This window comes from Bos javanicus, chromosome 5 (genome assembly GCF_032452875.1).
Source record: "Bos javanicus breed banteng chromosome 5, ARS-OSU_banteng_1.0, whole genome shotgun sequence".
Lineage (NCBI taxonomy): Eukaryota > Metazoa > Chordata > Mammalia > Artiodactyla > Bovidae > Bos > Bos javanicus.
The window spans coordinates 106936925-106964504 of record NC_083872.1 but is presented as its reverse complement, the minus strand read 5'-3'; the positions used below and the strand labels follow the sequence as shown (position 1 = coordinate 106964504).

At 50.6% G+C, this 27580-nt stretch overlaps 1 protein-coding gene across 3 annotated transcripts in view; it reads right to left on the bottom strand.

The window, feature by feature from the left end:
* TSPAN11 (tetraspanin 11) overlaps nt 1–27580 on the bottom strand; it is a 62325-nt gene that overhangs the window by 29356 nt on the left and 5389 nt on the right. For all 3 annotated transcript variants that reach the window (XR_009736663.1, XM_061418232.1, XM_061418233.1), the window contains one exon: nt 3358–3452. Coding sequence is in view for 2 of the 3 variants with exons in the window: in XM_061418232.1 (XP_061274216.1) it covers nt 3358–3441 (84 nt within the window). In the remaining variant the exon portion in view is untranslated. The remainder of the gene's footprint in view (nt 1–3357; nt 3453–27580) is intronic.

The following is a 27580-nucleotide window of genomic DNA, read 5'->3' as shown; positions in this document are numbered from 1 at the left end:
GGTCAAGCACACAACTCAGGGATCGGAGAGAGATGCCTCCAGCTCTGGGGCTTTGGGCAGATGGCTTCCCCCTTGGTAACCCGGGGCTCTCACAGAGCTGTTCACAGCCCCGGGGCACTGGGAGGTTATCTAGCATGATGCAGGTGGAAGCACAGCCCAGGGAGCCCTCAGCTGTGAGCTCAACGGACGCAGGAAGCATTGTCCACAGACATACTCCAAGGGCCCACAGCAGGGCTTGGCACTTAGCATCTGCTTAATAAATGGCACAGACTGGATTTTCAATTATCGTTGACCAGAATACCTGGATGTCAGCTCCAGCTTGCTTATCACAACAATACAGTAAGGAGGAATCTGAACTGACTGAGTCTGCTCCCTGTTGGTGACGAGGATAACGGAGGTACGGCCACCAGGGCTGATCCGAGCATGGCAAGGGATGATCCACGGAAGGTCTTTATCCAGGGGAGTCCCCACAAATCTTCCCACTAGGAGAACCTGGGCTTTCTTACTTTCTCCCAGCAGGATCTGGACGGTGTACCAAGGAGATGCACGGGGCAGGATCACTGTTCTGACAAGGAAGTGTTTGGAGTGTTCACCCCAATCAATCTGCCTCTGCTGTCTAGGGCACCTTCCGCGGCTGTGCTTGGGGTGGGGGGAGGGGCTGCTGCTGCTGCTGCTGCTGCTAAGTTGCTTCAGTCATGTCCGACTCTGCGCGACCCCATGGACTGCAGCCCACCAGGCTCCTCCATCCATGGGATTTTCCAGGCAAGAGTACTGGAGTGGGGTGCCTTGCCTTCTCTGGCGGGGAGGGGCGGTGGACGGCAAATGGGGGGTATCTGGGGACCCTCCCTGGTGCTCTACACAGATTCTATGGGGAAGGGGGAAGAGGTGGGGATCTCTGGGGGGTGGAGAGCACCCACAGTGCAGACACTGGCTCTGATATGCGTCTTATAAGAGGGGCTGCTCCGAGGGGAGGACCAGCCACTGGACTCTGGGGTGTGTGGAAGGGGTCCTCGAGGACAAGATCTCTCCCTGGAGAATTCTTGAAAATTCCCAGGGACTCTGTGTGCCGCCGAATGCATGGGGCTGGCTCTGCCGTGGGAGAAGGAAGACCAGGGGTCTGTCCCATGTCTATTGAGATCGTAGGGAGTCCGGGGGACAGATGCCAGAACCTCAAAGCTTGAACCTTTGAAACTGACCATCCCCTGCATGGGGAGGAGACTTGGCTGACTGAGTCCCTGGAGGCTGGGCCGTGTTCAGCCAGACCCCCCGGGCAGGGGTATTTTTAACTCAGAGCAGGAGGTCTGTGTGGGGAGCTGACTTTGGACTTTTGGCCTCCAGAGCTATGAGACAACAAATTTCTGTTGTCTGAAGCCACCCAATTTATGCTCCTTTGTCAAGGCTCCTCAGCAGCCCAAGACAGTAAGATACTGGGACAATTTTTCCTTATTTATATTTTTCAGTATTTTAAGATTATTAAAGTAGATACATCAGACTTTCATGATCAGGAAAAGCATACTTCTTCTTTAAAAAAAAACCCTCACTCAGCGAGTATCCTAAACACCCCACTGGATTTATCTCTGGGAATCGGAAGTGTCTACACCCACAGAGCATACTGATCACATCCACGTGACTTTATTGTTCTACTGTCTTCCTCTATACAACTTTACTATTCCAGGAAACACTTGCCCAGGAAGATAAAAGGTGCAAATAAAATGAGTTTATGGTTTGTTTCAGGAACTTTGCAACTTACAAACATGTATCAGATTGTTCAACTTCTGAATAGATAGCATCACATGTCTCCCCTCCAAGACTCTTTGAAACCTTGCCTCAGTGTGTGCATCAAATCTTAACTGCTGCACCAGGACCCTTCCCCATATTAAGCAATTTCATTTATCTTAGTGAAAGACCGAAAAGGCAGACACAGACTATCTCTGCCTCTGCCTTTCCGAGATGCTTCCAAGACTGTATCTTTTGCCATGGTAACAAGGAAATCTAGCCCAGCCTCATCAGCAGGTTGATCTGGTGGCATTTGGGGCCTTCTACATCTCATGTATCCAAAATACTGCATTTATTGAGTGCCTTCTGTGTGCAGAGACGGAATCAAGCACTTTACATACAGACACCGTTTCAGGGTATCTGTGAAACACACCAATAAAAGATAAACTGAGGCACATTCAAAATCTGAGGTTGATTTGAACAAAATCTGAGGTTGATTTGAATCTAGGCGGCGTCCCATCGAGCAGTTGAAAAGGAGCTCTTAGAGACGTATAACATGAAAGATTTTTCCAGGCAGGAGGGACGGGGAACAAGCACATTATTCAGGCAAAAATGCAGGTTTGTCACTGCAGAGCTAACTTTTGTTTAGCTGGGGATTCACTGGAAGGACTGATGCTGAAGCTGAAGCTTCAGTACTTTGCCCACCTGATGCAAAGAGCAGACTCATTGAAAAGACCCTGATGCTGGGAAAGACTGAAGGCGGGAGGAGAAGGGGGCGACAGAGGATGAGATGGCTGGCCGGCATCACTGACTCAATGGACAAGAGTTTGAGCAAATTTCGGGAGACGATAAAGGACAGGGAAGCCTGGCATGCTGCAGTCCATGGGGTCGCAGAAAGAGTCGAACACGACTTACTGATGAATAACAACAGCCTCAGACAGCACAGATGAGCTGCTCACAGCAGAGCTGCCCACGCTGCCCACACCCTAGCCCTCCAGGCCCAGTGAGACCATCTCACAAAGTGATATACACACTCCAGTATCTGGCTACTTTGGGCACCTGATGGTATTCTGCTCCCGGTTACCTGGAGAGTTGTCTCAAGTGGACAGACTCCTCTGCTCCTAGAAGACCTAGTCTGGGCAGTTTCCTGGGGCGGGGTCACTATGGAGACCATTCCCCAAGCACAGAGGCATCCTGCCCCCCGCCCTGCTGTTCCCCACCCCACCCCAGGACTTGCGTCTCTCTGCCTCAGGCCTGGAGAATGTGAGTCATAAGAGGCAAATGGACTTCAAACACAAAGAAGCAGTTATTAGAAGCCGTCACACTTCCCGCCAGGCCCCAGGGCCTCGAGCTATGGCTGGGAAGGCAGAGTGGACCCCGTGGGCTGAGGAGGCTGGGATACAAGCGAGGCCGAGCATCCTTCTCTCAGAGGCCATGACGCTGCCCATGCCAACCTGTGGACTGAGACTTTCGTTCCCTCTCAGTAATAAATGCACACATTTGCTCTCAAGCAGGCAGAGTTTGCCCCTGCGTGGTCTTTGGAAAAGAAAAAAATCCACGCCAGAGTGATAACACAAAACAGCAAAGATGACTTGACTCACTCAGTGCTGGGGTAGCGGGGAGCGTGTTGGGGGCACTTACCCAGAAGAAGAAGTTAAAGACGAAGAGCAAATACTTCAGGTAGACGGTCAGCCAGTCATCCTGCTCCACTTTGTAGTGGGCCATGGCTGCTGGGCCTGCAAAGAAGACACATGCATGGCCAGGGCGTCCAGAGAGTCAGCCTCACCAGCCCAGAGCCAGGCTGCCCAGTGAGGCTCCTTTCAAGGGGCTCCTAAGCCTGTCTGACCGGGGGCTCTGAGGTTGCGGGTGTGCAACCCTGAGTAAAGAACAGAAAAACCCAGAGGCCACTGGACATACAATGGAGGTGACCCAGACAGAATTTTCTAGGCCTGTGGATCTTGGTTTGCCCCCTCTGACGTAGGTCTAACCTGCAAGTCTTCCCACCAACTTTGCACCTTCCTGCTGTATTCTTTTTAAATAGGCTTTTCTGGTGGCTCAGATGGTAAAGAATCTGCCTGCAGTGCAGACCTGGGTTTGATCCCTGAGTCGGAAAGATCTCCCGGAGAAGGGAACAGCTACCCACTCGAGTACTCTAGCCTGGAGAATTCCATGGCTGTGCTGGGTCTTAGTGGTGATGTGTGGGATCTTTAGTTGTGACACGTGGGATCTTTAGCTGTGGCACGTGAGCTCTTGGTTTCGGTATGTAGGATCTAGTTCCCTGCCCAGGGATCGAACCTGGGCCCCCCACAATGGGAGTGCAGAGTCTAAGCCACTGGACCACCAGGGAAGTCTCCAGTCCTGTTGTGCTCTTACTCTCTGCCCTGTCTCAGCAGGGTTGCCAGACACAAGTGCGTGAATGCACACAACACACACACACACACACACTCAGTGCACCTGCTTTGCAGTGGAATCCTGCATCGTTTGAATAGGACCTTTGCACATGTAGGTGAGGCGTGAACCTCAAACCAGAGCACCGTGCTCGGAAAGGGACTCGATGATCCCCAGCCCACCTTGCCTGCCCCCAGCACATCGACTTTCCAAAGAAGGAAATGGGTCAGCGGGCTGAGTGGCTTGGCAGGAGGAAGACAAGAGCTCTGGAGCCCAGCTCCTGGGTTCCAACCCTGATCTGTCACAGCCACGTGAGAATCTGGGTAGTTAGGGAACCTCTTGTCCTCCATGTCCTCATCTGGACAGGAGGAAATGATGACGATGCCTGCATGGCGGGATGTCTTGCAGACTCGACGGGATGGTCTCTGTGAGGGGCTGACCATAGTCCCCAGCATGGGGTAAATCTCGGTTGGCTATTTTGATTACCTGGGGCAGGGATTAAAATCAGGATGTCAGCCGTAGAACTCCTAGTCTTTGCCCCAGAGCCATGCTGCCTCCCCTAGCCCTGGTGGATGCCCACTGGTGGGCTCCTTGGGCACTGGCGTCAGTGAGATGAGAAAGTGAAGGGTCACTGTGCCCGGGGGTCTCATTTGCATCTAAGATCCAATAGCAGCCTCTGTGGTCTCTACTCGGGCTCCTCGTCTCCTGGGAACCCGTACACACACACGCTAACACTCAACATAGCTGCTCATTAAGGAATTGCCCCTTTAGGGGGACCTCTTTTATTCCAGACCCAGAGCAGCAAAGCCATCGTTCTGCCCACCTCTGTCTCCTTCTCCACAGTTCCCACCACTGTCCCATCAGGCTCTTCCCCCACCGCCTTGCCCACTCTCGGTGACTGGTACTGGTCCGACCCAGATTATTTCCTCCAGAGCCACTGCTCTGTGATTTATTTTGAGCTCAGGGGCTCCTGAGACAAGGCAAGAGGAAGAGAGAAAAGAAGAGGTGGATGTCTTATTTGGGATTTCTATTTGCAGACCTCAAATAAGGTAATTTAAGACTTTGTCTTCTCATTAAAAAAAGACAAAACCCATTTTCTTCCAATTTAGTCTGAGAGGTAGGGTGGCAGAAAAAATACAGAAGGAGAAAAAAGGAAGCCCTATAAAAAAGTGGCTGGAGTTGGCTAGGCGACTGACCCAGGAGCTATTACACAGTCATCATGCAGGTCACCAGGCGGGTCCCTAAGAAGGGACCCTCTGGGCCAGTGGGCTCGGCCTCTCCTGTCTGTATTCTCCTCTCCCTGTGTCTGGTCCTCCCCTCCCAGCCGGGGCCCACTGGATCCATGCACCAGAGCCTTCTCTTGACCCACAAACCGAGGTATCAGGATACTCCGAAGGAAACTGTATTTAAGAGTTCAGGCAGGTGACAGGATTTAACTAGAATCACACATTGCTAATGGCAAAGTTTCAGCCACTAGGGGTAGAGAAGACAGAACCGCAAGGGTCTGTGGAATGTCAGGGTCAGTACAAACCTCTGGGTTCACTTAATCCAAACTTCTGCAGAAGAAATGAGGAAATTAACACACATCTGAGTTAAGTCACACATTTTAACATAACCTCTCTCAAGTCACATGGCTAATGGTTTCCTATCCTCCCTGTTGTGTGCTTCTTCCATGAGGCCCTACCATCTATAGGGCCCTCTGCTGGGGGTGGCAGAGGTCCCCAGAGAAGTATCAGAACCAGCTTGGAGCCAGATGCCTGGATGCGAAATCTAGCCTTGTCATTTCCTGGCTGTGTGACATGGGGCAAGTTACTTAACCTCTCTGTGCAGCTGACACTGAGCATTTATCACGTGCCAAGCCCAGGACTAAGTGCTTTACACACATGATCTCGTTCCAGCTACCCAACAGCCCTAAGAAGTAGTAGTTGTTGTTGTTCAGTCACTCAGTCGTGCCTGACTCTTTGCAACTCCATGGACTGCAGCACACCAGGCTTCCCTGTCCGGAACACCTCCTGGAATTTGCTTAAGTTCATATCTATTGAGTCGAAGATGCCAGATGGATGAGATGCTATGAAATAGAGTTACTCTCATTTTGCTAGATAAACAAACTGAGACTCCAACAGGTTAAATAACTCGTCCGAGTTACAGAGCAAATAAGTGGTAAAACCGGAACAGAACGAGGAGCTTCTGACTCAGCCCAAGCCCTTATCCACCATGCACTGCTGTTGGGACCAGAGCTGCCAGGGGAAGGGAGCTAGAAGGACTGAGGCTGCTGGCTTTCCTAACACTTCCCCCTCAGCCTTAGGACCAGAAGCCCCCATTTCAGTTGGGTACCTGGCCACCTGGAGTGGATGACACTTTCCAGCCCCCCGCCCTGCTGGGTACTGCCAGGATTAACTGATGGCAGAGGGCACGGAAGCATAAGCAGTATATGCACCTTCTTAAAGTAACATTTTTGGGTGAACGTTTCCCGTGTGTTTGAGAAGGTAAACCCTGTCACCATGAGCTGCCATTGTTCTATAGCCATCAATTAGGTCAAACTTTCTAGTTGTGCTTTTTACAGCTTCAGTCTTACTGATTTTATGTCTGCTCGCTCTGCCGCTACTGCTGCTGCTAAGTCACTTCAGTCGTGTCTGACTCTGCGCGACCCCATGGACTGCGGCCTACCAGGCTCCTCCGTCCATGGGATTTTCCAGGCAAGAGTACTGGAGTGGGGTGCCATTGCCTTCTCCGCTGCTTGCTCTGCTGCTGCTGCTGCTGCTAAGTCGCTTCAGTCGTGTCCGACTCTGTGCGACCCCATAGACGGCAGCCCACCAGGCTTCCCCGTCCCTGGGATTCTCTAGGCAAGAACACTGGAGTGGGTTGCCATTTCCTTCTCCAATGCATGAATGTGAAAAGTGAAAGTGAAGTCGCTCAGTTGTGTCCGACTCTGTGCGACCCCATGGATTGCAGCCTACCAGGCTCCTCCGTCCATGGGATTTTCCAGGCAAGAGTACTGGAGTGGGCTGCCATTGCCGTCTCTGCTGCTTGCTCTACTGACTCTTAAAAAAGGTATATCAGACTCTCACTAGGACCATGAACTTATATATCTGTCTTCAACTCTGTTTATTGTTTTCTTTGAAACATTTTTTATTAAAATATAATTGATTTACAATATTGTGTTAGTTTCAGGTGTATAGCCAAGTGATTCAACTATATATATATAACAATACATAATATATAATGATATTATATAATAATATATATACTAATATGAAAAAGAATATATATACATATATATGTATCAGTTCAGTTCAGTTGCTCAGTTGTGTCTGACTCTTTGTGACCCCATGAACCGAAGCATGCCAGGCCTCCCGGTCCATCACCAACTCCCAGAGTTTGCTCAAACTCATGTCCATTGAGTCGGTGATGCCATCCAACCATCTCATCCTCTGTCGTCCCCTTCTCCTCCTGCTCTCAATCTTTCCCAGCATCAGGATCTTTTCAAATGAGTCAGCTCTTCGCATCAGGTGTTCAGCTTCAGCATCAGTCCTTCCAATGAACACCCAGGGCTGATCTCCTTTAGGATGGACTGGTTGGATCTCCTTGCAGTCCAAGGGACTCTCAAGAGTCTTCTCCAACACCATAGTTCAAAAGCATCAATTCTTTGGTGCTCAGCTTTCTTTATAGTCCAACTCTCACATCCATACATGACCACTGGAAAAACCATAGCCTTGACTAGATGGAACTTTGTTGGCAAAATAATGTCTCTGTTTTTTAATATGCTGTCTAGGTTATATATACATATATATTCTTTTTCTGTACATATATATTCTTTTCCTATACATATATATTCTTTTTCAGATTATTTTCCATTATAGGTTATTGCAAGATATTGAGATAGTATATATATATATATATATTTTTTTCTTTTTCAGGTTATTTTCCATTAGAGTTTATTATAAGATGTTGAGCATAGTTCTCTTGTATACAATATGTCCTTGTTGGTTAGCTCTGTTCATTTTTGCTTCATATATCTTGGTGTGTATATAGATATGGTGTTGTGATATCATCCTGATGGGTCAACCCCTTTATCATTAATAAATGCCACTCTTTATCTCTAGTAATCAGAAATATCCTAAAAGTAAGGCAAGGCATGTCTCTTTTCCCCTCTTCCTTCTTCTAGTAAGTTGGAATCCTGATGGAATGGCTGGAGCTCAAGCAGCCATTTTGAGCCATGAGCTGGAAACCATGAGTTGAAAAGAGTAGAGCAATCAGTTCAAAGAGCCCGGATCTCAGATGATTTTGGAGCTGCTACACCATCTGTGGGCTGTTCACCTCCAGACTTAGTTTATATGAGAGAACAAAAAAACTGATGGTTCTTTAAGGTATGTGTTTGAATATTCTATCACCCACAACTAACTTCAGCCTGGTGTGGTGGATGGAGTGATAAGTACAAATGTCTGCCAGAGAATGCGAACAGGGTCGCTGAGGATGGGCAGTAAGATGGGCTGTAATGCTGGGCACTGGTCACCAAACTCTTCTAACTGTATACTTCATCACTAAAATGTTTTCAGCATACCCCATAAATATGTATATTTATTTATAAATTTTATTCATGGATTGTTGTCAATCTATATAGTAAATACCATCAAAGCTTAATTTTGTTTTTTGTTTTAAAGATGAAAGTAATTAAGAATCCTAAGTAGATTGTCTGTCTGCACTTTGAGGCCCACTGGTATGGGCTGTAAATGGAGGGATGAGAGGTGTACAGGCAGGTAGGGGTCAGACCACAGTCAGCCAAGCCTTGGACTCACATCCTGAGAACTTCAGGCAAGTGCTCATCAAGGGGGTCCCTTGATGAGACCTGCATTTCAGAGAGAGTCCCAGGGCAGGGGCAGCACGGGGCTGGGGCTGCCTGAGTGCTTGGGGAGACCAGTTAAGCAGTTGGTACAGTTGAGGCTGTCCAAGAGAAAGAGAGCAGGGTCTGAACGGGCCAGGGGCAGCGGCCTGGAGAGCAGGGGGCAGACACTGAAGGCAGGTGCACATACAGCCAGGAAGCAGCGGAGGAAAGATCCTGGGAGGAGGAAGCGGCCTTGGGGAGACTGATTCACAAGGGACTGGCTGAAGGAGAACAGGGGAGCCAGGGGTGGGCCACGGGGCCACGTGCTGCTGAGACAGCCAGTCCCAAGAGCCTGGCAGGTCTCACCTTTGCCAGAGCAGCATCAGCGGAGGATGCTGAGGGCTAGGGATCAGTACTGGGGGCGGGGAGGGAGTGGAGACCCAAGGTAGGTATTTTCAAATAAGAAGGCGGGGGAAGCAGCTAGAAGGCTTAAGGTGGAGAAGCATTTCTGACTTTGTAAGAAAGGGTGATTTGCATGTTCATCTCATGGGGAAAGACATCACAGCCACCATTAAACCCTCCTGGCTAGTGACCAGGGATGGGGGGACGGGCTGAAGGCGGGTGGGTGGGCCCCAGTGGTTCTAGATGGGCCCAGCAGGCAGCCGGCTTAGAGTACTCTCCTCCCTGCCCTCCTTTCTCCCCGCTTTCTTCAGCCCTCCCCTGTGATTAAGACCATCTCCTCGGCAGTAATAGGGGTGGGGATGGGAATGGCGGCAGCAGCCCCTGGAGAGGAAAGCAAACCCCAGCTGCCTGATAGACTTTCTCCTGCCCCCTGCCCCCCTGCACCCCCAGTGACTGGAGGAGCCGGGCTTCGGATCATCTTCCAGAACCATTTCCCCCTGAGCTCCAAGGAGTGTCTCGTGATTTCTCAGAAACAGACTCATCTTCTTAAGTGGGTTTCATTGGGTGGGCAGGAATCAATGGGAGGACGCTCCTCTAAGGGGTACGAGATAGACAGTGGTGGGGGAGGCAGGCGGGGCAGAGACCCCCCTCCCCTCAGGGGATGATAGTCAACTGTGTCACAGGATCCCAGAAAATCCTGTGGGTATGAGGAGGTGACCCTGCCTCCTTGACCCTCGCTCCTGGTGGCTCAGCCAGTAAAGAATCCTCCTGTCAGTACAGGAGACCTGGGTTCGATCCCTGGGTCGGGAAGATCCCCTGGAGAAGGGAAAGGCAACCCACTCCAGTATTCTTGCCTGGAGAATTCCATGGACAGAAGAGCCTGGCGGGCCCCAGTTCATGGGGTCACAAAGAGCCGGGCACGAATCAGCAAATGAACAACAACAACACAATAATACACTGTCTATAACACACTCTGCTCCCGGGGTCTCACCAACCCCTTATTCTCTGATGCTTTTGTAAGCCCTAGCTCAGGCTGGAGGTGCCCTGAGCCTCCATCTCTCAAGTGGAGAGATCCCATACTTGGGGTGTAGGGGAAGCTTGGTGATTCTAAAATAAAAACGAAGCCAGTATATTTGCTGTGGAAAAACCAGCTCCACCCTCTCCATCAGTTAAATAAGTGCCACTTTCCTGCTCTGGGTTCTTGCTCAACAAAGGGTCAGGCCTGCGTGATGGTCAAACAGTTGGAAAGGAAAAAACAGACTAAGTGGTTTAACGTGTAACCGAATACAGGCTTGGAATGAACCCTGGCTGCAGCTGCTGCGTGTGTGGGCTTTCTTCACCCTCTTCCCTCTCTGTTTCATTTCCACATGCCTGACCTAGTCCTGGTTGGTGGACCATCCCTCTGAAGGGGTCCGAGAAGTGGAGCTCCCTCAGGCCTCCAAGAGGGACAGCTGGTCAGAACACAGCATTCCTGACTTGGCCCCTTTGAGAACTGGGAAAGCTGAGTCCCTGGGTGGGCTGGGGGGTCACACTGTGGCCAAGGTCACACTGCAGATTAACGGCAGGACAGAGAGCTGGACTTCTGGCTCCATGGCCACCAAGAGGATTAGGATTGGCTGATATGCTTATCATCATCATCAACTTTTGCTAAATTGCTAATAGGTGCTTAGGGGCTTCCCAGATGGCGCAGAGGTAAAGAATCTGCCTGCCAGTGCAGGAGACATGGGTTCAACCCCTGGGTTGTGAAGATCCCCTGGAGAAGGGAACGGCTACCCACTCTCATATGCTTGCCTGGAGAATCCCATAGACAGAAGAGCCTGGTGGGCTACAGTCCATGGGGTCACAAAGAGTCAGACAGGACTGAATGACTAACAACAACAACAGGTGGTAAGCACTGCACTGAGTGTCGTAGGCGCACTAACTGATTTAACACCAAAGACAGCCACGAGAGGATTATCACCCCTTTTACTCGGGAGGAAACCGAGGCACAGAGTGAGAAAGTGGAGAGGGATGTGAGAGTGGGAGCAGATGTTTACTGGTCTTTGGAAAATTCTAGTTTCGGCCTCTTGTAACCGCTTCCAGCTCGGTGGTCTCTAGCTGAAGCTGAATGGAGGGGTCTTCGCCAGGCATAGACCCCAGAAGGGGACTGCAGGAGGGGGTGGGGCCGATGTTCTCTGATCTTGGCAGGATCCTGGGTCAGGAGTGCCACCAAGACCCCAAATGCCTGGGGACCCTGCGGGGGACCAGGCCCCTCTCCCTGCTCTTCTATCTCCTAGACCTCAAGGCTGAGGACTGGCAGCTGTGAGTGCTACAGCAAGACTGCGGCTGGCCCGGGGGCTCTGAGTGACCACTGGCTTGTTCTGTTACATCATCGTGTTTACTGTGGGCAGGGAGGGATGCAGGTGACTCTTTAGGACCACACATAGGTTCAAATGCTACTTAGAGCATCATGTGGATGGTGCCAGAGGTGAAACTTGAATTAAAATCCCAACACCAAGAACTCTTAGTCTTAATCTCCAGAGACACATATTTTCCTAAGTACGGGGCTATTTTTTTTTTTTTTTACTTCATGTGCAAGTACCAATGTGTGTTCAACGGATTAGTCGGGGCTGTGCTCAAAACCTAAAGCAGGTGGTTTGTCTGCCTTCTGAGTCTCTGCAGCGATACATACACAGTCTTGGAGGTTCTGCCTGTAGGCGAGTATCACTCTCTGTTGTTTTTACTGAGTCCTTCTCTAAAAAAAAAATCGTTGTCTGAACCCAGGAGATGAGGACTTCTCTAGCGCTTATGATAGGAATCAGTGAACAGGGAGGGCCTCCCTGGTGGCTCAGTGGTAAAGAATCCGCCTGCCAATGCAGGAGACATGGGCTCGATCCCTGATGCAGGAAGATCCCACATGCCTCGGAGCAACTAAGCCCGTGAGCCACAACTACTGAGCCTGTGCTCTAGAACCCGGGAGCCACGACTACTGAGCCCATGTGCCACAATTACTGAAGCCTGAGCACCCTCGAGCCCAGACTCTGCAACAAGAGAAGCCACTGCAACGAGAAGCCCAAGCACCACAACCCACAACTAGAGGAAAGCCCTTGCAGGAGCAAAGATGCAGCACAGTCAAAAAAAAAAAAAATCATCGAACAAGCAAAAACAGTATTAGTCGGCGGATTAGAAGATGCTGGTGTGAATATCAGCTGTCACCTATGACTGTGTGACCCTGGGCAGGTCCTAGGCCCTCTCGGGCCTCAGCTTCCTCATCTGTGGAATGGGGCTGATGCTGGTCCGGCTTTGTCTCCCTTGCAGGGTGATCATGGGGATCACACGAGCGGAAGAATTTATAAGAACTGTGTGTTATATGAGGACAACCTCAGTGCCATGCCAGGGTGAAGGGATTATTACAACCAACGCCCTAAGAGGAACAAGGTATGGGTAACCTGATAGAAAACATCAACCAGAGGCTGTGTATCTGACAGCTGGAAACACAGGCTCACGGCCTCTGCACCTAAGCCCGCTGCCCACTAGTGGGGTCACGTCAGTGGCCACAACAGGAGACCGTGTCCTCAGCTGACCGGGAAGAATGCACCTGCAGAAAATCAATACCTTCATCAACAGAGTTGATTGGTCCAGACATGACAGTCATTTAAAAGAAGGGAGCATAAATATTGATAATATTTAACTAAGGCTACTATTAAGATGAGCCTCAAGTCATGAAAGTCTATCAACTAACCTGCGGTGGAAGCAGGCAGGGTAAGAATGATAAAGAATTATACTCTCTATAGATTATAGGGAAATCAATTTGAGCTTATACATTGAAAGGCAACTGAGCTTTAAAGGGGATGTTTACTGAGGATTATACTAGAAATAGTATGGTTGATACCAGTAAAGAGCTCCTTAGGTCTCTATCAACCATGTTTAATATGAATCTATAAAATACATATTTGGACATTATTTTTCCTAGACTTCCCCTTCTTATCTTTCATCAGCATCTCTATATCTAAGCTCTCTTTCACCCAAATATGTTTCTATGAGCAATTTTTGTACAACCTCCTGCTGGATGGGTTGGTCTCAGTTTTCATTTGAAAGGCTTCCAAACTCTGACATGGGTCATCTGAAATTTTCCGGTTTGTAAGGACATTCTGCTTAAAAGTGTGGCCAAAAAAATACATTTTTTCTTATACTTTTTAATACCCTTCTCTTAAAAGGTAGATATAGTTGAGTGTTATCACTCATTTGTATTTTGGTATGAATTTGCTAAATCGGATGATTTCCTGTTTTACCAAATTTTAAAGTTGAAGTTCGATAAATATATAGTAAAGTGTAGAGATCTTAAGTGTATAGCTTGATGATGATCTTTTTCAAAGTGAATAGATTCATTTTAAGGCTATATATGTCCCTCTGAGTACTGTGTTGGCTGCTTTCTGCACATTTTAATTTGTCATATTTTCACTATACATTTCAAAGTATTTTCTAATCTCCACTGCCATTTCTTTTTTGATCCAGGATTATTCAAGTGTTGCTTGATTTTTCAAACATTTGGAGAATGTTTTAGTTGTGATTTTCTTGCCGATTTCTGGCTTGACTCCACTGTGGCTTGAGAATATGCTCTGTATCATCTTAGTCCTTTGCAATTTGTTGAGACTTGCTTTATGGCCCAGAAAAATCATTTCCTTTAGTGAATGTTCCATGTGTGTTGAAAAGAGTGTGTACTTCTCAGTTTTCTTAATTACGTTTTTAAAACATATATTTCTACTGAAAAAGAAGCGGGGAAAGGGCAAGGGTTTTGGTGAACTTTAAGCACCTCATCTCCATTCTCAACACAGGAAGATGCTGCGAAAGGAACACCCTCTGTGAGGTGGAAGAAGGGGCTCCAAGGCAGGGCTGCAGCCTGGGGGGCCTATGGATGGGGCTCCATGGGACAGCGTGGCAAGGCCTCTGTCATCAAAGTAGGGCTAATGAGGTCATTAAGCCCAGAAAGGGATGTCTATCACCCCTACTGATTCCCTCCATAACCCTTCTGTCCCTCTGCAGGATGTAAGAAGGACTAGCCTTGGCATCTAGAGACCTGGGTTCTGCTCCCATTTCTGTTTCTAACTCGCTCTGTGTTTGTGGGCCTTGATTAGGTGGAGTTAGTGGTAAAGTACCCACCTGCCAATGCAAGAGACATAAGAGATGCAGGTTGGATCCCTGGGTCAGGAAGACTCCCTGGAGAAGGAAATGGCAACCCACTCCAGTATTCTTGCCTGGAAAATCCCATGGACGGAAGAGCCTGTCGGGTCACAGTCCATGGGGTCGCAGAGAGTCAGACACGACTGAAGCAACTTAGCACATAAAACTGCAATGACTCTGTATCCCTTACTGAGGTGGGTAAGGCTGCGTCTCTAGTCTAGGACTTCCTGCTGGCATGTAATTTCTGCCTCACCTGAGGCTCCGTGTGTATGATCGTGTGCTTACACATAACAAGGGCCAATATTACTGATCCCGTACCACCTGTCAGGAATGGTCCCAAGCCCTTTGGAAGCGTCCCCTCTTTTAATTCTCACAGTAACCCCATGAGTAGGCATAGGCATTACTCCACGTGACAGAAGAAGAAAGGGAGAGAGACGGGACAGATTCTGCCTGGGCCAGTCTGTCAGTAAGCAGGGAGTGGAATTCAGAGTCACGCGGTCTGGCTTCAAAGTGGACTCTCCTCGGGGGCCCATATGTTCCAGTTTGCCCACCCAAGGCCAGTTTCTTCGGACAGTCCTGGTTCACACCTACTGCCTTGACATGAAGATTGGCAGTACTCTTTTCACTTAAAAAAATATCCCGACGTGGGTGTTCAGTCCTGGCTCTTCACCCCTATCTTACATCATGTGTCAACAACGTTCAACATTCCTCGAGTCCCCGACTCTTTCTGGCCCATCCCCTCCACACGCTGTAGATTTCTCCAGCCCACAGGCTCTGACATCCAGACTCACCAACGCCACAGAGAAGCATAAGGCATTTCGCGAAACCACAGTGCTGGCTAAGATTTGAGCTAAGTCTGTATCCTGAACATGCTCCTGGCACCCAATGCATCACTGGGTGGAGAGTGAATGGATGGACGAACATACGCACCAAAGAGCCACGTGAAAGTCTGGGGGGCCTATGGATGGGGCTCCATGGGACAGCGTGGCAAGGCCTCTGTCATCAAAGTAGGGCTAATGAGGGCTAAGAGTTACAGAACTATGTCTCACAAGTTCCCCAGGATACCTGGGTCAAAGGTGATGAAAAGAGAAAAGCAAAACTTACGTTATCCTTTGTGCGCCCTGATGCACACGAGTGTAGAAGGCATTTTGCACAGATGGTTCAGCACCAGCCCGGCACCTCCCGCCAGGCCTCCCGGGACGTCCCGCCCGAGCCACCGGGTGCTTCCTCCCTCCTCTCTAGGCCACCCTCTCCTTTCCCTCATCTTTCAACGCCAGCCCCAGCTGAGAAACACAGTCCCAGATCCACGGTGCATCAAAATAGAAAACCTTTCTGAAAATAATCCAAACGCAGCACGAAGGGGACCAGGGACCGGGACATACCCCCAGGGGGAGATACCTGGACATACAGGTGCCCCCTAGAGGAGGCCGGCCTCAGATGAAACCACAGGTGTTGAAAATAGACGTAAATCAGCTCCTCTCCGACCCCCACGTGCCCTCTTTTCCCTGCGCTGGCTTCAGCCCTTAGGGATGGCTCCCCAGGGAGGCTAGGAAAGCCCACAGCCCTGAGAGCTGCCCCAGGGGGCTCTCAGGCTGACAAACCCTCTGGCTTCCTCCCCCTCCTACTGCAGGAGGCCCAGCATCACGGCAGTGGTGGCTGAGCTGTTAGAGGTGCGCTGAGCTGGGAAGTAGCTCATTAAATAAACAAATACCAGCTCTGAGGGAGGCAGGTCATCCTGCTCTGTTCCAGAAACAGAAGCTTTCCTAGTCATGGAGACAAGCTGTTTTAGGGCCCAGAGAAACCATCTCCAGCCCCAGCACCTCTTCCAGAGTCTGGCCAGCAGTCCGAATCGCAGCCCCCTCTGGCTTTGGCCCTCGGCAGGGCCAGGCCTTCAATGGTCTTGACGGTTCAGCGAAGCCGGTGCCATCACGTCTATTTCATAAACGAGGAGGCTGAGGCTTCCCTCCACACACCCAGGAACCAGGTCCTGGGGTCAGGGACACCAAAGTCCTGGCCCCTTGGGTCTGGGTTTTCCGCAGGCTTTGAGGGGAGGGGAGGAGTTGCCTCCATGCAGAGTTCACTGCCCTGTTCAGGCTTGGCCCCCGGAGCCCGGACACACCTCCTGAGAAGCCTCGCACAGCGATGATGGAGGCTCACAGGGGGCCTTTGAGGGTGGGTTCAGGGTCTGTAGGGCAAGCAGCAGCAGAAGCAGAAGTCCCCAGAGCCCAGGCTGTGAGGCTCTGCAGAGGGGAGTCATGGGGGTGGGATACAGCCAGGCGTCTGGCCCCCTACCCCCTCCACTCACCCCAAAGTCACTTCTAGTTGCCAAAGCCAGAGGCAGTGTCTCAAACCCATCCTTCTTCAGCTCTGCTGCCTTTGAAACCACCCATCTCACCTTCCCCTGGAAGCTCACTCTCTGCTGCTGAGTTCAGGGCTCCTCTGTCTCCTGACCCCTCTCCTGGCTCTCCTTAACCCACCTGCCACGAACCCACTCCTTCTGTACCTCTCACTGCTCACATCCTGCCACAGACCCACCCACACCTCTGGCTGCAGTGGGCTTCTCACTGCTCCTGTATCTGCTTTCCCGTCTGAGAGGAACTCATTAATCTATGAATTCATGGAACCTCACTGTGTGATGCGCCAGGTGCTGGGATGAAAGACGAGAGGTGACTGAGACAGCCCCGACCTCGCAGAGACCACAGCTGGGGAGTCAGACACATGGGCATCACTTCCACACCATGCACAAGGCTCAGACAGAAACGTGTGCACAGGGCCAAGGAGGGAGCCCCGGAAGAGTGCTCAGGATGAGCGGGAATTTAGCAGAGAAGGTGCAAAGCAGGTCTATGCCAGGCTCAAAACTGGCATTTATTCTGAAAGCATGGGGACACCACTGGACCTTCTGACTCAGGGGATGACAGGATTAGAGTCACTACTTAGGAGGTTAAATTAAGTAAATCCAAATGGTTAAGCAAGTTATAAAGCAGAGCCTGGGGTTGGGGATGAGTATTCACTTAAGCGAATTCTCAAAATCACCCACGGGCCCGGGTATGTGTTTTGTTGACTTCTGGTGGCTCTGTAAGGTCACGATAGAGACTGTGGTATTAGGAAGGCCAGTTCAGTCCAGTCGCTCAGTCATGTCCAACTCTTTGCAACCCCATGAACTGCAGCATGCCAGGCTTCCCTGTCTATCACCAACTCCTGGAGCTTACTCTAACTCACGTCCATTAAATTGGTGATGCCATCCAACCATCTGATCCTCTGTCGTCCGCTTCTCTTCCCGCCTTCAATCTTTCCCAGCATCAGGGTCTTTTCCAATGAGTCAGTTCTTTGCATCAGGTGGCCAAAAGATTGGAGTTTCAGCTTCAGCTTGAGTCCTTCCAATGAACGTTAGGACTGATTTCCTTTAGGATTGACTGGTTGATCTCCTTGCAGTCCAAGAGACTCTCAAGAATCTTTTTCAACACCACAGTTCAAAAGCATCATTTCTTGGGGGCTCAGCTTTCTTTATGGTCCAACTCTCATATCCAAGGGCTGGCCATCTCAGCCACCATCGGTCCCAGGCAGCAGCCTAGGCTGCCCACCCGCACGGGTGGACCAAGCCAGGGGAGCAGAGGAGGCTGGTGGTGAGACGTGGGACCCTGAATCCACCAGGGAAAATCATTGCTGCTCCGAACTAACACCACAGGGTTTTAACTCTGATGCACTGGGTCTCAAATGCACCTTTAAAGAACAAAGCATTGCCATCAAATGTACTTACTGCTCCCACTAAAACCAGCTTAATTATAGTGAAGAATACAGTCTATAATTTTTCCCACACTCACAGACGGATCTATATTATAATTTTTCTGATCTTCTTGAATGAATGCATTGCACTTTCCACCTAGAAAGAGCTGCTCTTTTCATCATCCACATGGAGGCTTGTGTGTGAGGCCTTGTTGGGGGTAGGGAGCTGCTTGGTCATCATCCCCAGGGAAGGCAGGCGCTCGGCATGAGGGGATTTGGGTGGGAGAGCGTGTGCCCTGGACCCCAGGCGAGGAACAGGCACTGAGGGTGGTCTTCCCTTCCCGTGATTCCCAAAGAGAATGATGCTCGGAATGGCTAATGGACATGGCATGGTGTTACAGAGGCACTGCAGACAGGGGAGGGCCCAGGTGTCCGGGTGTCTAATTTGGGGCAGCCCTCCCTACCTGCCAGCACCTTGGGTAGGTCACTGCCCTCTGTGTACCTCAGTCTCTTTATCTGCATAGGAGGACGCTGCTGTTCTAGCAGGACATTCTTTTAGGTAAATTTTCCTGTAGAACCTCAACATATGAAACAGATAAAGTATGGCTTCTCTGGCAGAGGGGGTGTGTTAAGCCTCTTCCCCACATTCAAGTTCACTTGATCCCTGTCTCCCCTCCCCTACACACCCTAAAGCAGGAAGCACAGAGAAACCCACTCTAGCTCTGTCTGAGGCCAAGATGCAGGCGTGAGCCTCTTTATTCTCTAATGGTACCATCACCCGGCACTAGGGATTGTGGGTTCGCGTCCCACCTGGGTTGCACTGAGATTCGTTTTGGAGAAGGAAATGGCAACCCACTCCAGTATTCTTGCCTGGAGAATCCCATGGATGGAGGAGCCTGGTGGGTGACAGTCCGTGGGGTGGCAGAGTCGGACACGACTGAGCGACTAAAGAACAACAGCAGCAGCAACACGGCACTGTCCACGGTCGATGAGCCAGGGGAGAGCCAGGGGTCTGCATTCCAGGAGTCTGCATCATAGGCCCAGGAGATATTTTTCGAACTGAAAGGGACCTCCATGATCATCTGAGAAGCCCGTCATCTGATAGATGGTTTGGGTTGTGCTGAGATTCCCTGGTGGCTCAGACAGGAAAGAATCTGCCTGCAATGCAGGAGACCTCGGTTCTCTCTCTGGGTGGGGAGGATCCCCTGGAGAAGGGAATGGCAGCCCTCTCCAGTATTCTTTCCTGGAGAATCCCATGGACCGAGGACCCTGGGGGCTACAGTCCATGGGGTCGTAAAGGTCTCCATGGGGTCGTAAAGGTCGGACATGACGAGCGACTATAATTTCACTTTCAGGTCGTGCGGTCCTCCTTGGCCTCAGCCCCATCCTGCTTTTTCTTTCACTTTTTATTGTGGCAAAATACACACAACATAAAATCTACTGCTGTCACCATCTCAGGCCACCTGCACAGACAAGGGGAGTAATAAAGCCAAGGGGTGAGCAATTCTCATGATAACTACGAGGTCGGCATTCTTAGGACACCCAACCCCACAGACAAGCAGTCACTCAAGGACATACAGCTCAGTCTAAATACAAATCCACCTCCTCGCCCACTCCCCACCTGCTCCCCCATCTCCCAGAGCCTGGCAGGTCATCCTGCCCATCTCCTGCTGCCTGCCTCCCTAGAATACGTCCTAGTTTGGGTCTGGCCAGGCCAGTTCATGAGCCCAGCTATTCTCCGGTTTCAGCATCAGGCTTCTCTGATATCTGCTCAGCTTTTAGCTGCTGATGACAGCACCTCTGCCCAGGAGGCCTCTGGCCAGTGGAGCCTTGCTCTATGCCTTCGGTGGGGGCCTGGGGACCTCAGGCCAGGAGGACTGGCCTCTTCCCTCTCCCCACAGCAGCTCCCAGCACTCGCACTGTCCCGACCTTGGACTCAGCCAGGAGACTGCGCCTGGGCTGGGTCTTAGGAAGCTGCACTGGGACCTCAGGAGTCCGGGGCCATGGTGACCAGGGCCAGGCAAAAAGGCTGACCGCCACACACAGGCCCAGAGGAGGCGGTGGCCAGAGACGCCAGCTGGTCAGCTCTGGTCCAGCTCCTCTGGCACAGGGTAGGCTGGGAGCATCTGAAGCAGGTCTTCCCACAAGTCTGCCACCCACCCATCCACCCATCAGTGGTCCAGCCGACATCTGGGTGCTAGCGCCTTGGAGAACTCACAGACAGTCAGAAGGGCTGGGTGAATATGGCCCCGAGAGTGGAGGGAAAACCCCACACCCACAGTCTCCCAGTGATCCAGGCAGAAGTGGGGAACACTGGGTCCACGAGCTCCCAAGCTTGGATTCGAGGCTTAGACTGGAGCTGGAGGAACTCGGGGTGGCGCTGTTCTTGGAGGCTGGGGTGGGGGGAGGTGTTTCCTCCATTGTGGGTATTGAGCAGGGAAGGGGTGTAAGATACACTCATAGCCTGGAGGGTGCAGGAGGCATTCGGGTCCCCCGGCAACAATGGTCCCAGCTCTCAGACTCAACAAGGACTTGCCACCGGGCTTGACTCGGGGACCCAAATCTTCAGACAGAGATGCCCCCACAGCACTGCTCCCACCCCCCTTGCCCCCAGTGTGGTTCTCTGATGTTTGGCTTGGGCTGTCACATACACATCATCCTGACCAGTGGTGTGACCTTGGGTAGGTCATCTAAGTACCTAAGCCAGTGTCCCCCTCCATCCTGTAAGGGCGAGAGAGTGAGGACCCCCGAGAGAGTGACTATGAAGACCAGGCAGTGTGGCTAGCATGCAGCCTGCCCCCACCCCATTCCCATCACACCAGCAGCAGCAGTGCCTCCGTTGAGGGAACCATGGTGGTCTGGACGCTCTGTGGCTCTAAGGGACCAGTCAGACTGCAGGACGGATGCTGGGGGTGGGGGGGTGACTCAGAGCCCTTCAGTATCAGGCACAGGACGTCATGCTGATGGACATTCACAACCCCACCCTCCCACCCCCCGGCAGTGAGAAAGCTACAGACACTCCTTTCCAGGCACCAGGAAATTAAAAAAAAAAAAAAAAAAGCCCCGAATGACACAATAACTCATCTCCGTTCCCAAAGAGGAGGATTGGTGCAATTCCTCATTTGGTTTCAAAATAGGGCCTGCACTGTGTCTGGTACAGGACACTGGCCTGGCAGTAAGGCTTTGGAAGACCATTGCTTCCAAGGAGTTAGATATATAACTTGGAGGCCCCTGAATTTGTGGGGAAAAATGTTGCCATTTACCTGTGGGGGTCCCATAAGTTTCAGCACACCCGCAAAGGGGTTTATGACTTTCCTCTGCAACAGGCTAAGGTGCCTGTTTTGGGTGGGTACAGACAAGACCTGGAGTGTGAACTCATGCAGGAAGGGCCTGTCTTAGATACAGGCTCAGAGACCCCAGGGAAGCAGCAGAGGCCAAGCTGGGGAAGAAGCCAGGCGTCCCGGGTCTCCAGACCTCCCCCTGCTTCAGCTCGTTCTCTGCCACAGCACAGTGACTGTGGATCCGTACATGTGTGTACGCAAGGCGGTGAGAGAGGACACTCATGCATCCGATTCTAAACTCCAATTTTCATTTTGGGACTCGGATGTAAATCTGCTAGGTATTAAGTCCAGGAGATGATGTAATTTATTGAAGAGCGTTTGGAAGCTGCTAAGCTCCCTGATAAATAAATCATGTTTCTTCATCCCCAGGTCTGTGAAAATGCATCTTCTAGGGACTTTCATCATCCCCCATCTTGCCCCCCCGACCAAAGTATTAGAATCTCCCCTGCAGGAGAGCCAAGCATACAGAAACCTGTCTCTTTGGAGATGCTCGATCTTTCCGGGCCAAGAAATAGCACACTCATGTGGCAACTAGCCAGCAGCCCCCGTACTGTCACCCTAATTCTTTCCAAAAGAGCTTTAGTTTCATGAGTTACAGAGGGAGGATGTTATAGAAACGGACTTGGTATCAGAATACCCTAGCTATTGCCCACATTGGCTCCCGATGTAATCGGTGCCAATTACATCATCACCAGGAGCATCATTATCCATTGTTCCCAAGGTTTGGAAAGCTGTCTGCAGATCCCAGGTCCAGAAGATGGAGAAATCACTTAGAAATCACTTCATCCCCATATTGGCCAGGGAAACCATTTCTCTATTCTCACCAGGTGAGACTGGGAAGAGCTGGGACACAAACCTGTATTTCTGGTCTTCAGTCCTGGTTTGGGAGCGGTGGGGGGGCGATGCTGTAGACTCACAGGGCTGCCCCCACGGTCATGATCCCTAGACTCTCGTTGCCTCTGGCTGTAACCAAGCCCACTAACACCAGGACGTCAGAAGCTAGGGAGGGTCTAGTACTTTGGAGATGTGAACACTCTAAAATGATGCCTCATTACTGCTGATGCTGATGATACATAAAATCTGCCTACCAGTCTGGCTATTAATTTTCTAAATGAGGAAGGAAGAATGGAAGGACCCAGCCAGCTCTGCGGGGAGCAACTGCATTCCTGATAACCCAGATGGAGTCTTTCTTTCTGGTCGCCCATGCGCCTCTGATCCTTGAATTCTTTCTAAGATGGCACGTCAGAGATGCAAGCCTTCGGAGGGAGCAGGCTAACCCTTCCAAGGACACCCAGGACACTGGGCAAGGCTTGGGAGAACTGGGAAGGAAATAACTGGTTTCCATGTCCACAGGCTCACCAGCTTAGATTTACTGAAATGCTGCATACCGCCTGATCGTGGGTGAGCTTTCCCTCCACCCCTACCAATGCTGAGGCCAGACATCCTGGGACTGGGGGAAGCCTTGAACTTTGTGCCTCAGAATCCACAGCTGTAAAATGGACATAACTGCACCGTGATGATGGTAGATGACATAGGCTAAGCCCTCACATGGGCTTTCCAGGGGGCTCAGTGGTAAAGACCCCACCTGTCAATGCAGAAGAGATGGGTTCCATTCCTGGGTCAGGAAGGTCCCCTGGAGGAGGAAATGGCAACCCACTCCAGTATTCTTGCCCAGAGAATTCCATGGACAGAGGAGCCTGGCAGGCTCCGGTCCACAGGGTTGCAAGGAGTCAGACATGACTTAGTGACTGAGCATGCATGCACACCTCACACGGTGCTTGGCACGCAGCAGGACATCAATAGGTTCAAGTCCCTGTGACGTTCTGGTCAGCGTGCCATGTGCTACATCACTGGAGGGCCAGCAACTGGTTGAAATACCCTGGGTGGGAGTGGTCTGTCTGCACTTGAGGGATGCCAAGAAAACAGAATTCACACTCGGTCATGACGTGAAGGTCAGCAACACAGCTTTCCGACTCCCCAGGCATGTACAATGTTTGTTTCAATGATTTCAAGGTTGTTTACAAGTGTGCTTAAATCTTTGCATTTACCAAATGTGCACCTTCCAAAAGGTGTACTAAAAGACAAGCGTACACACAGTCATGAAAAATAGAGCCCAAAGCTAATATTGATATTCATGGTAACATTGATTAAGGATAACATTATTGTTGGGACTTCGCTGGTGGTACAGACTCAGCTCTTTCAATGCAGGGGGTGACGGTTAGAGCAATGGTCAGGAATCTAAGATTCTACATGCCATGTGCTACAACGAAAAATTAAAAAAAAAAAATTTTAAGGGATAACATTATTGCTGTCAATGGTGGTGTTGTTCTAGTCCCAAGATCTGCTTCCTGCAACTCATGTCACTTCCTAGGGCCCTGTGCTTAGTCGCCCAGTTGTGTCAGACTCTTTGCGACCCCATGGACTGTAGCCCACCAGGCTCCTCTGTCCGTGGAATTTCCCAGGCAAGAATAGTGGAGTCGGTTGCCATTTCCTTCTCCAGGGGATCTTCCTGACCCAGGGATCACACTACTGTCTCTGAACTAGTGTCTCCTGGGGCCTTGGTTGTGTATAAAGCAATGATTACAGTTACGTGCAGCCTTGGAAGAGTCTTCCAGGCCTCGCTGTTCCACCCCTCTCCACCTAACCATCTATGACGTTTGCCTGCAAACAAGAAGCTTTAGGTTTGAAAGGCCAAGGCTAAGAGACACAGTGGTCTCTGACTTGAGGTGCATCAGAATCCCTTGGAGGGCTTGTTAAAATGCGGTTTACTATCCCCACCCAAGAGTTCTTGAGCTGGCAGGTCAGGAGGGCCGGAATGCTGCATCCCTAACCAGCTGGAGGAGGCCGAGATCTCCTTTGAGAACTGCTGCCTCAGGGCAGTGCTTTTCAACCTGAGTTGCACTGAACCTTGGGATCTCAGAGCAGGGACGCCCTGGGTGCGCTGAGCTGTCCACGGTCTCAGCCTGGGGCTCACTGTTAGTGCCCAGCGCTCTGTCTTTGCACAGGACCAGTTGAAACATTTCAGGCTTTGTGGGCCTCTGGCCTCGGCTGTATATTCTTTGTTTTGTTTGTTTCGGCCCTTTAAACAGGTAAAAATCACCCTCAGCTTGCTGGTCATCCAAAAACGGTGTGCAAAGCCCTGGAGGACAGCCAGTTATGCAACTATTAAATCTAATGATGGAAACAGCGACTCACAATCAGCATTAATCACACAGTAAATGAAAACCAAGGAAGAAGGCAGACTGAGTCAAAGGAACGGAAGGTACCCTGTAAACGCGGCTTCTCCCGCTCACCTTTCCCTTCTCATCCTCACTGTTTCCGCTAACACAGTGTTCCTTCTCCATTAAAGAGGGGGCAGGCTTCCTTTCAGCCTCCTCCTCCGGCTCACGGTGCCACTACCTGCTTCCTACAATGTGCCTGGAACTTTCCAGTCACTGAAAAGCCCTCAGTGATCTGCTCAGAGCTGCCAGCAAGTGCTAATTGCTTTCTGAGCATTTATTTCTCTCCCTGTGCTTCTAGTCCGAGCTTCCTGTTTCACCCTCCCTCCCCACAGGGAGAGAGGAGTTTTTCTTCTGGAATGAAACTCCTGGCTTCCTTAAGCCTCTGTGTATGCCAAACACACCCCAAATGTGGAGCCACGCGGCACCTGCACACGGCCCCTCCTCTCCTCCCCTCTCTCCAGCCCTGAGGGCACTGGGTCCCTGGTCATCAGGCCACTCCCTCCCTTGTCCCAACTTATCTGCTCAGCTTTGGCCAGAAAACAGCCAGGCCCGGAGCAGCTGGGGAGCTTCTCTGAATGGGCCTCAGAACTCCTAGAGGCTTTTTGCTTTCTGATCCGTTCCAGATCCCAGATGAAATGGACAACACCCACCTCTGCTCCTTTCCTGGTCTTTTCTTCCGAGCCTTTAAAACGCACGAGAACCTGTGGGTGAATGACCTAAGCTGACTTCCAAAAAATGTAAATGATTTCAAGTAGAAGGGTGGAGGCCTAGAAAGGAAACGGCAGCCTCCAGCATTTTCCAAAGATATAAGCCTTGAATGGGGATCTGAGGACACTTGACCGGCCCAGTCTTTTAAGGGATTTGTTGTTGTTGCTCAGTTGCTAAGTCGGGTCTGATTCTCTGTGACCCCATGGACTGCAGCACGCCAGGCTCCTCTGTCCTCCACTATCTCCTGGAGTTTGTTCAAATTCATGTCCATTGAGTCCGTGATGCTACCTAACCATCTCATCTTCTGCTGCCCCCTTCTCCTTTTGCCTTAAAGGATTGATTCTGCCCTAACTGGGCCACTATCCAAAAATGTGACCCACAGGAGGGTCCTCCTGGGCTTCCTGGAGGAAGCTGAACAGAAACATGTACAGCTTCACAAGGCCCCACCCCTGGTTTTAATGCTCAGCCATTTCATCTGGGAATTCTTAATCATTTATCTTTGAACTTGTATTTGGTACATGGAGTCCCACAGGATGGTGGGCACGTTGGGGAGATACACATAGTATACGTGCCCACTGGTCCTTGCCGCCACGTCTGACCTGGCATTTCTGGTGTCCCGTGAGCACAGAATCCCAGGGCATTCTTGCTGCGTGGGGTTCAGAGAGCCTCAGAACAAGTACAATAGCCCCCTGCATACAGAGGAGTTTGGTCCTGTGTGTGCGTTCGTTAAGTCCAATTTTCTGGTAAGTCCAATAACGTTAGCCTAGGTACCCAACTTGGAGAAGGCAATGGCACCCCACTCCAGTACTCTTGCCTGGCAAATCCCATGGATGGAGAAGCCTGGTAGGCTGCAGTCCATGGGGTTGCTAGGAGTCAGACATGACTGAGTGACTTCACTTTCACTTTTCACTTTCATGCATTGGAGAAGGAAATGGCAACCCACTCCAGTGTTCTTGCCTAGAGAATCCCAGGGATGGGGGAGCCTGGTGGGCTGCTGTCTATGGGGTCGCACAGAGTCGGACACGACTGAAGCGACTGAGCAGCAGCAGCAGGTATCCAACAAAAGGCTATATAGTACTGTACTGTAATAGGTTTTATAATAGTCTTCGTACAAATAACGCATTAAAAAACACAAAAATAACCATTTTAAGTCTTACAGTACAGTACCTTGAAAATTACAGCAGTACTAGCTATATCGCCGCCGGTTTTACACTTGCTTCCAGACATCCTGGGCTCGAAATAATGACACTGTACCACTGTCCTCTGCGTACTACTGTACCAAGAACACAAGTACACACCCATTTGTAGAGGATGCTCTCACGTGACAGTGTACTCCAGGCACGGGAACTAACTTACATGATCGGACGTGTGAACGCACGTTCGCATCTTTGAAAGTTCATAATGTGAAGGTTCATACGTAGGGGGCTTATTGCACAGGTAATGGGTTACGTCGATGACATAGCAGCCCCTGAGGCCAAGCTCCCTGCTGGCCAGGAACCAGAGCTTGGTTCAAAGCTGACAGAAAGCCGTGCATTCTGAGAAATACCAACAACCAAAGGACCCTGAGATGGCCCGTCCTTTCCGATTTCTGCTACTTCCTGCATTAGACACCCACTTCCACAGCAGATGATGACATGGGAGAAAAGCAAAGACCGTCAAGCGTAGTTTCTTTTCTTTTCCAGCCTTCCTTTATTATTACTAAGCCAAAAGTGGAGTGTGTTGATAGAATGTGTGTGTGTCAAGAAGTGAAATAAAAACAGTTTGAATCAGTTTCGTGCCCTGTTTCTACTGTCCTGATAATAATAAAATACCTGTGCACACATGGGGTTTGAGATAAGAATCGTATCACTTTGATGACTCAACATACAAGTTAAAGGGCTATCTACTTACATTGAAAACCGGCACTGTCCAATGTAAAGGTATTACCAACTCAGTGGACACGAATTAGAGCAAACTCCAGGAGATGGTGAAGGACGGGGAAGCCTGGCGTGCTGCAGGTCCACAGGGTCACACGGAGTCAGACACGACTGAGCGACTGAACAGCAGTGTAAAAGTGAATGGTGCGATTCACGCAGATCATTCACAATTTCGACTTTACT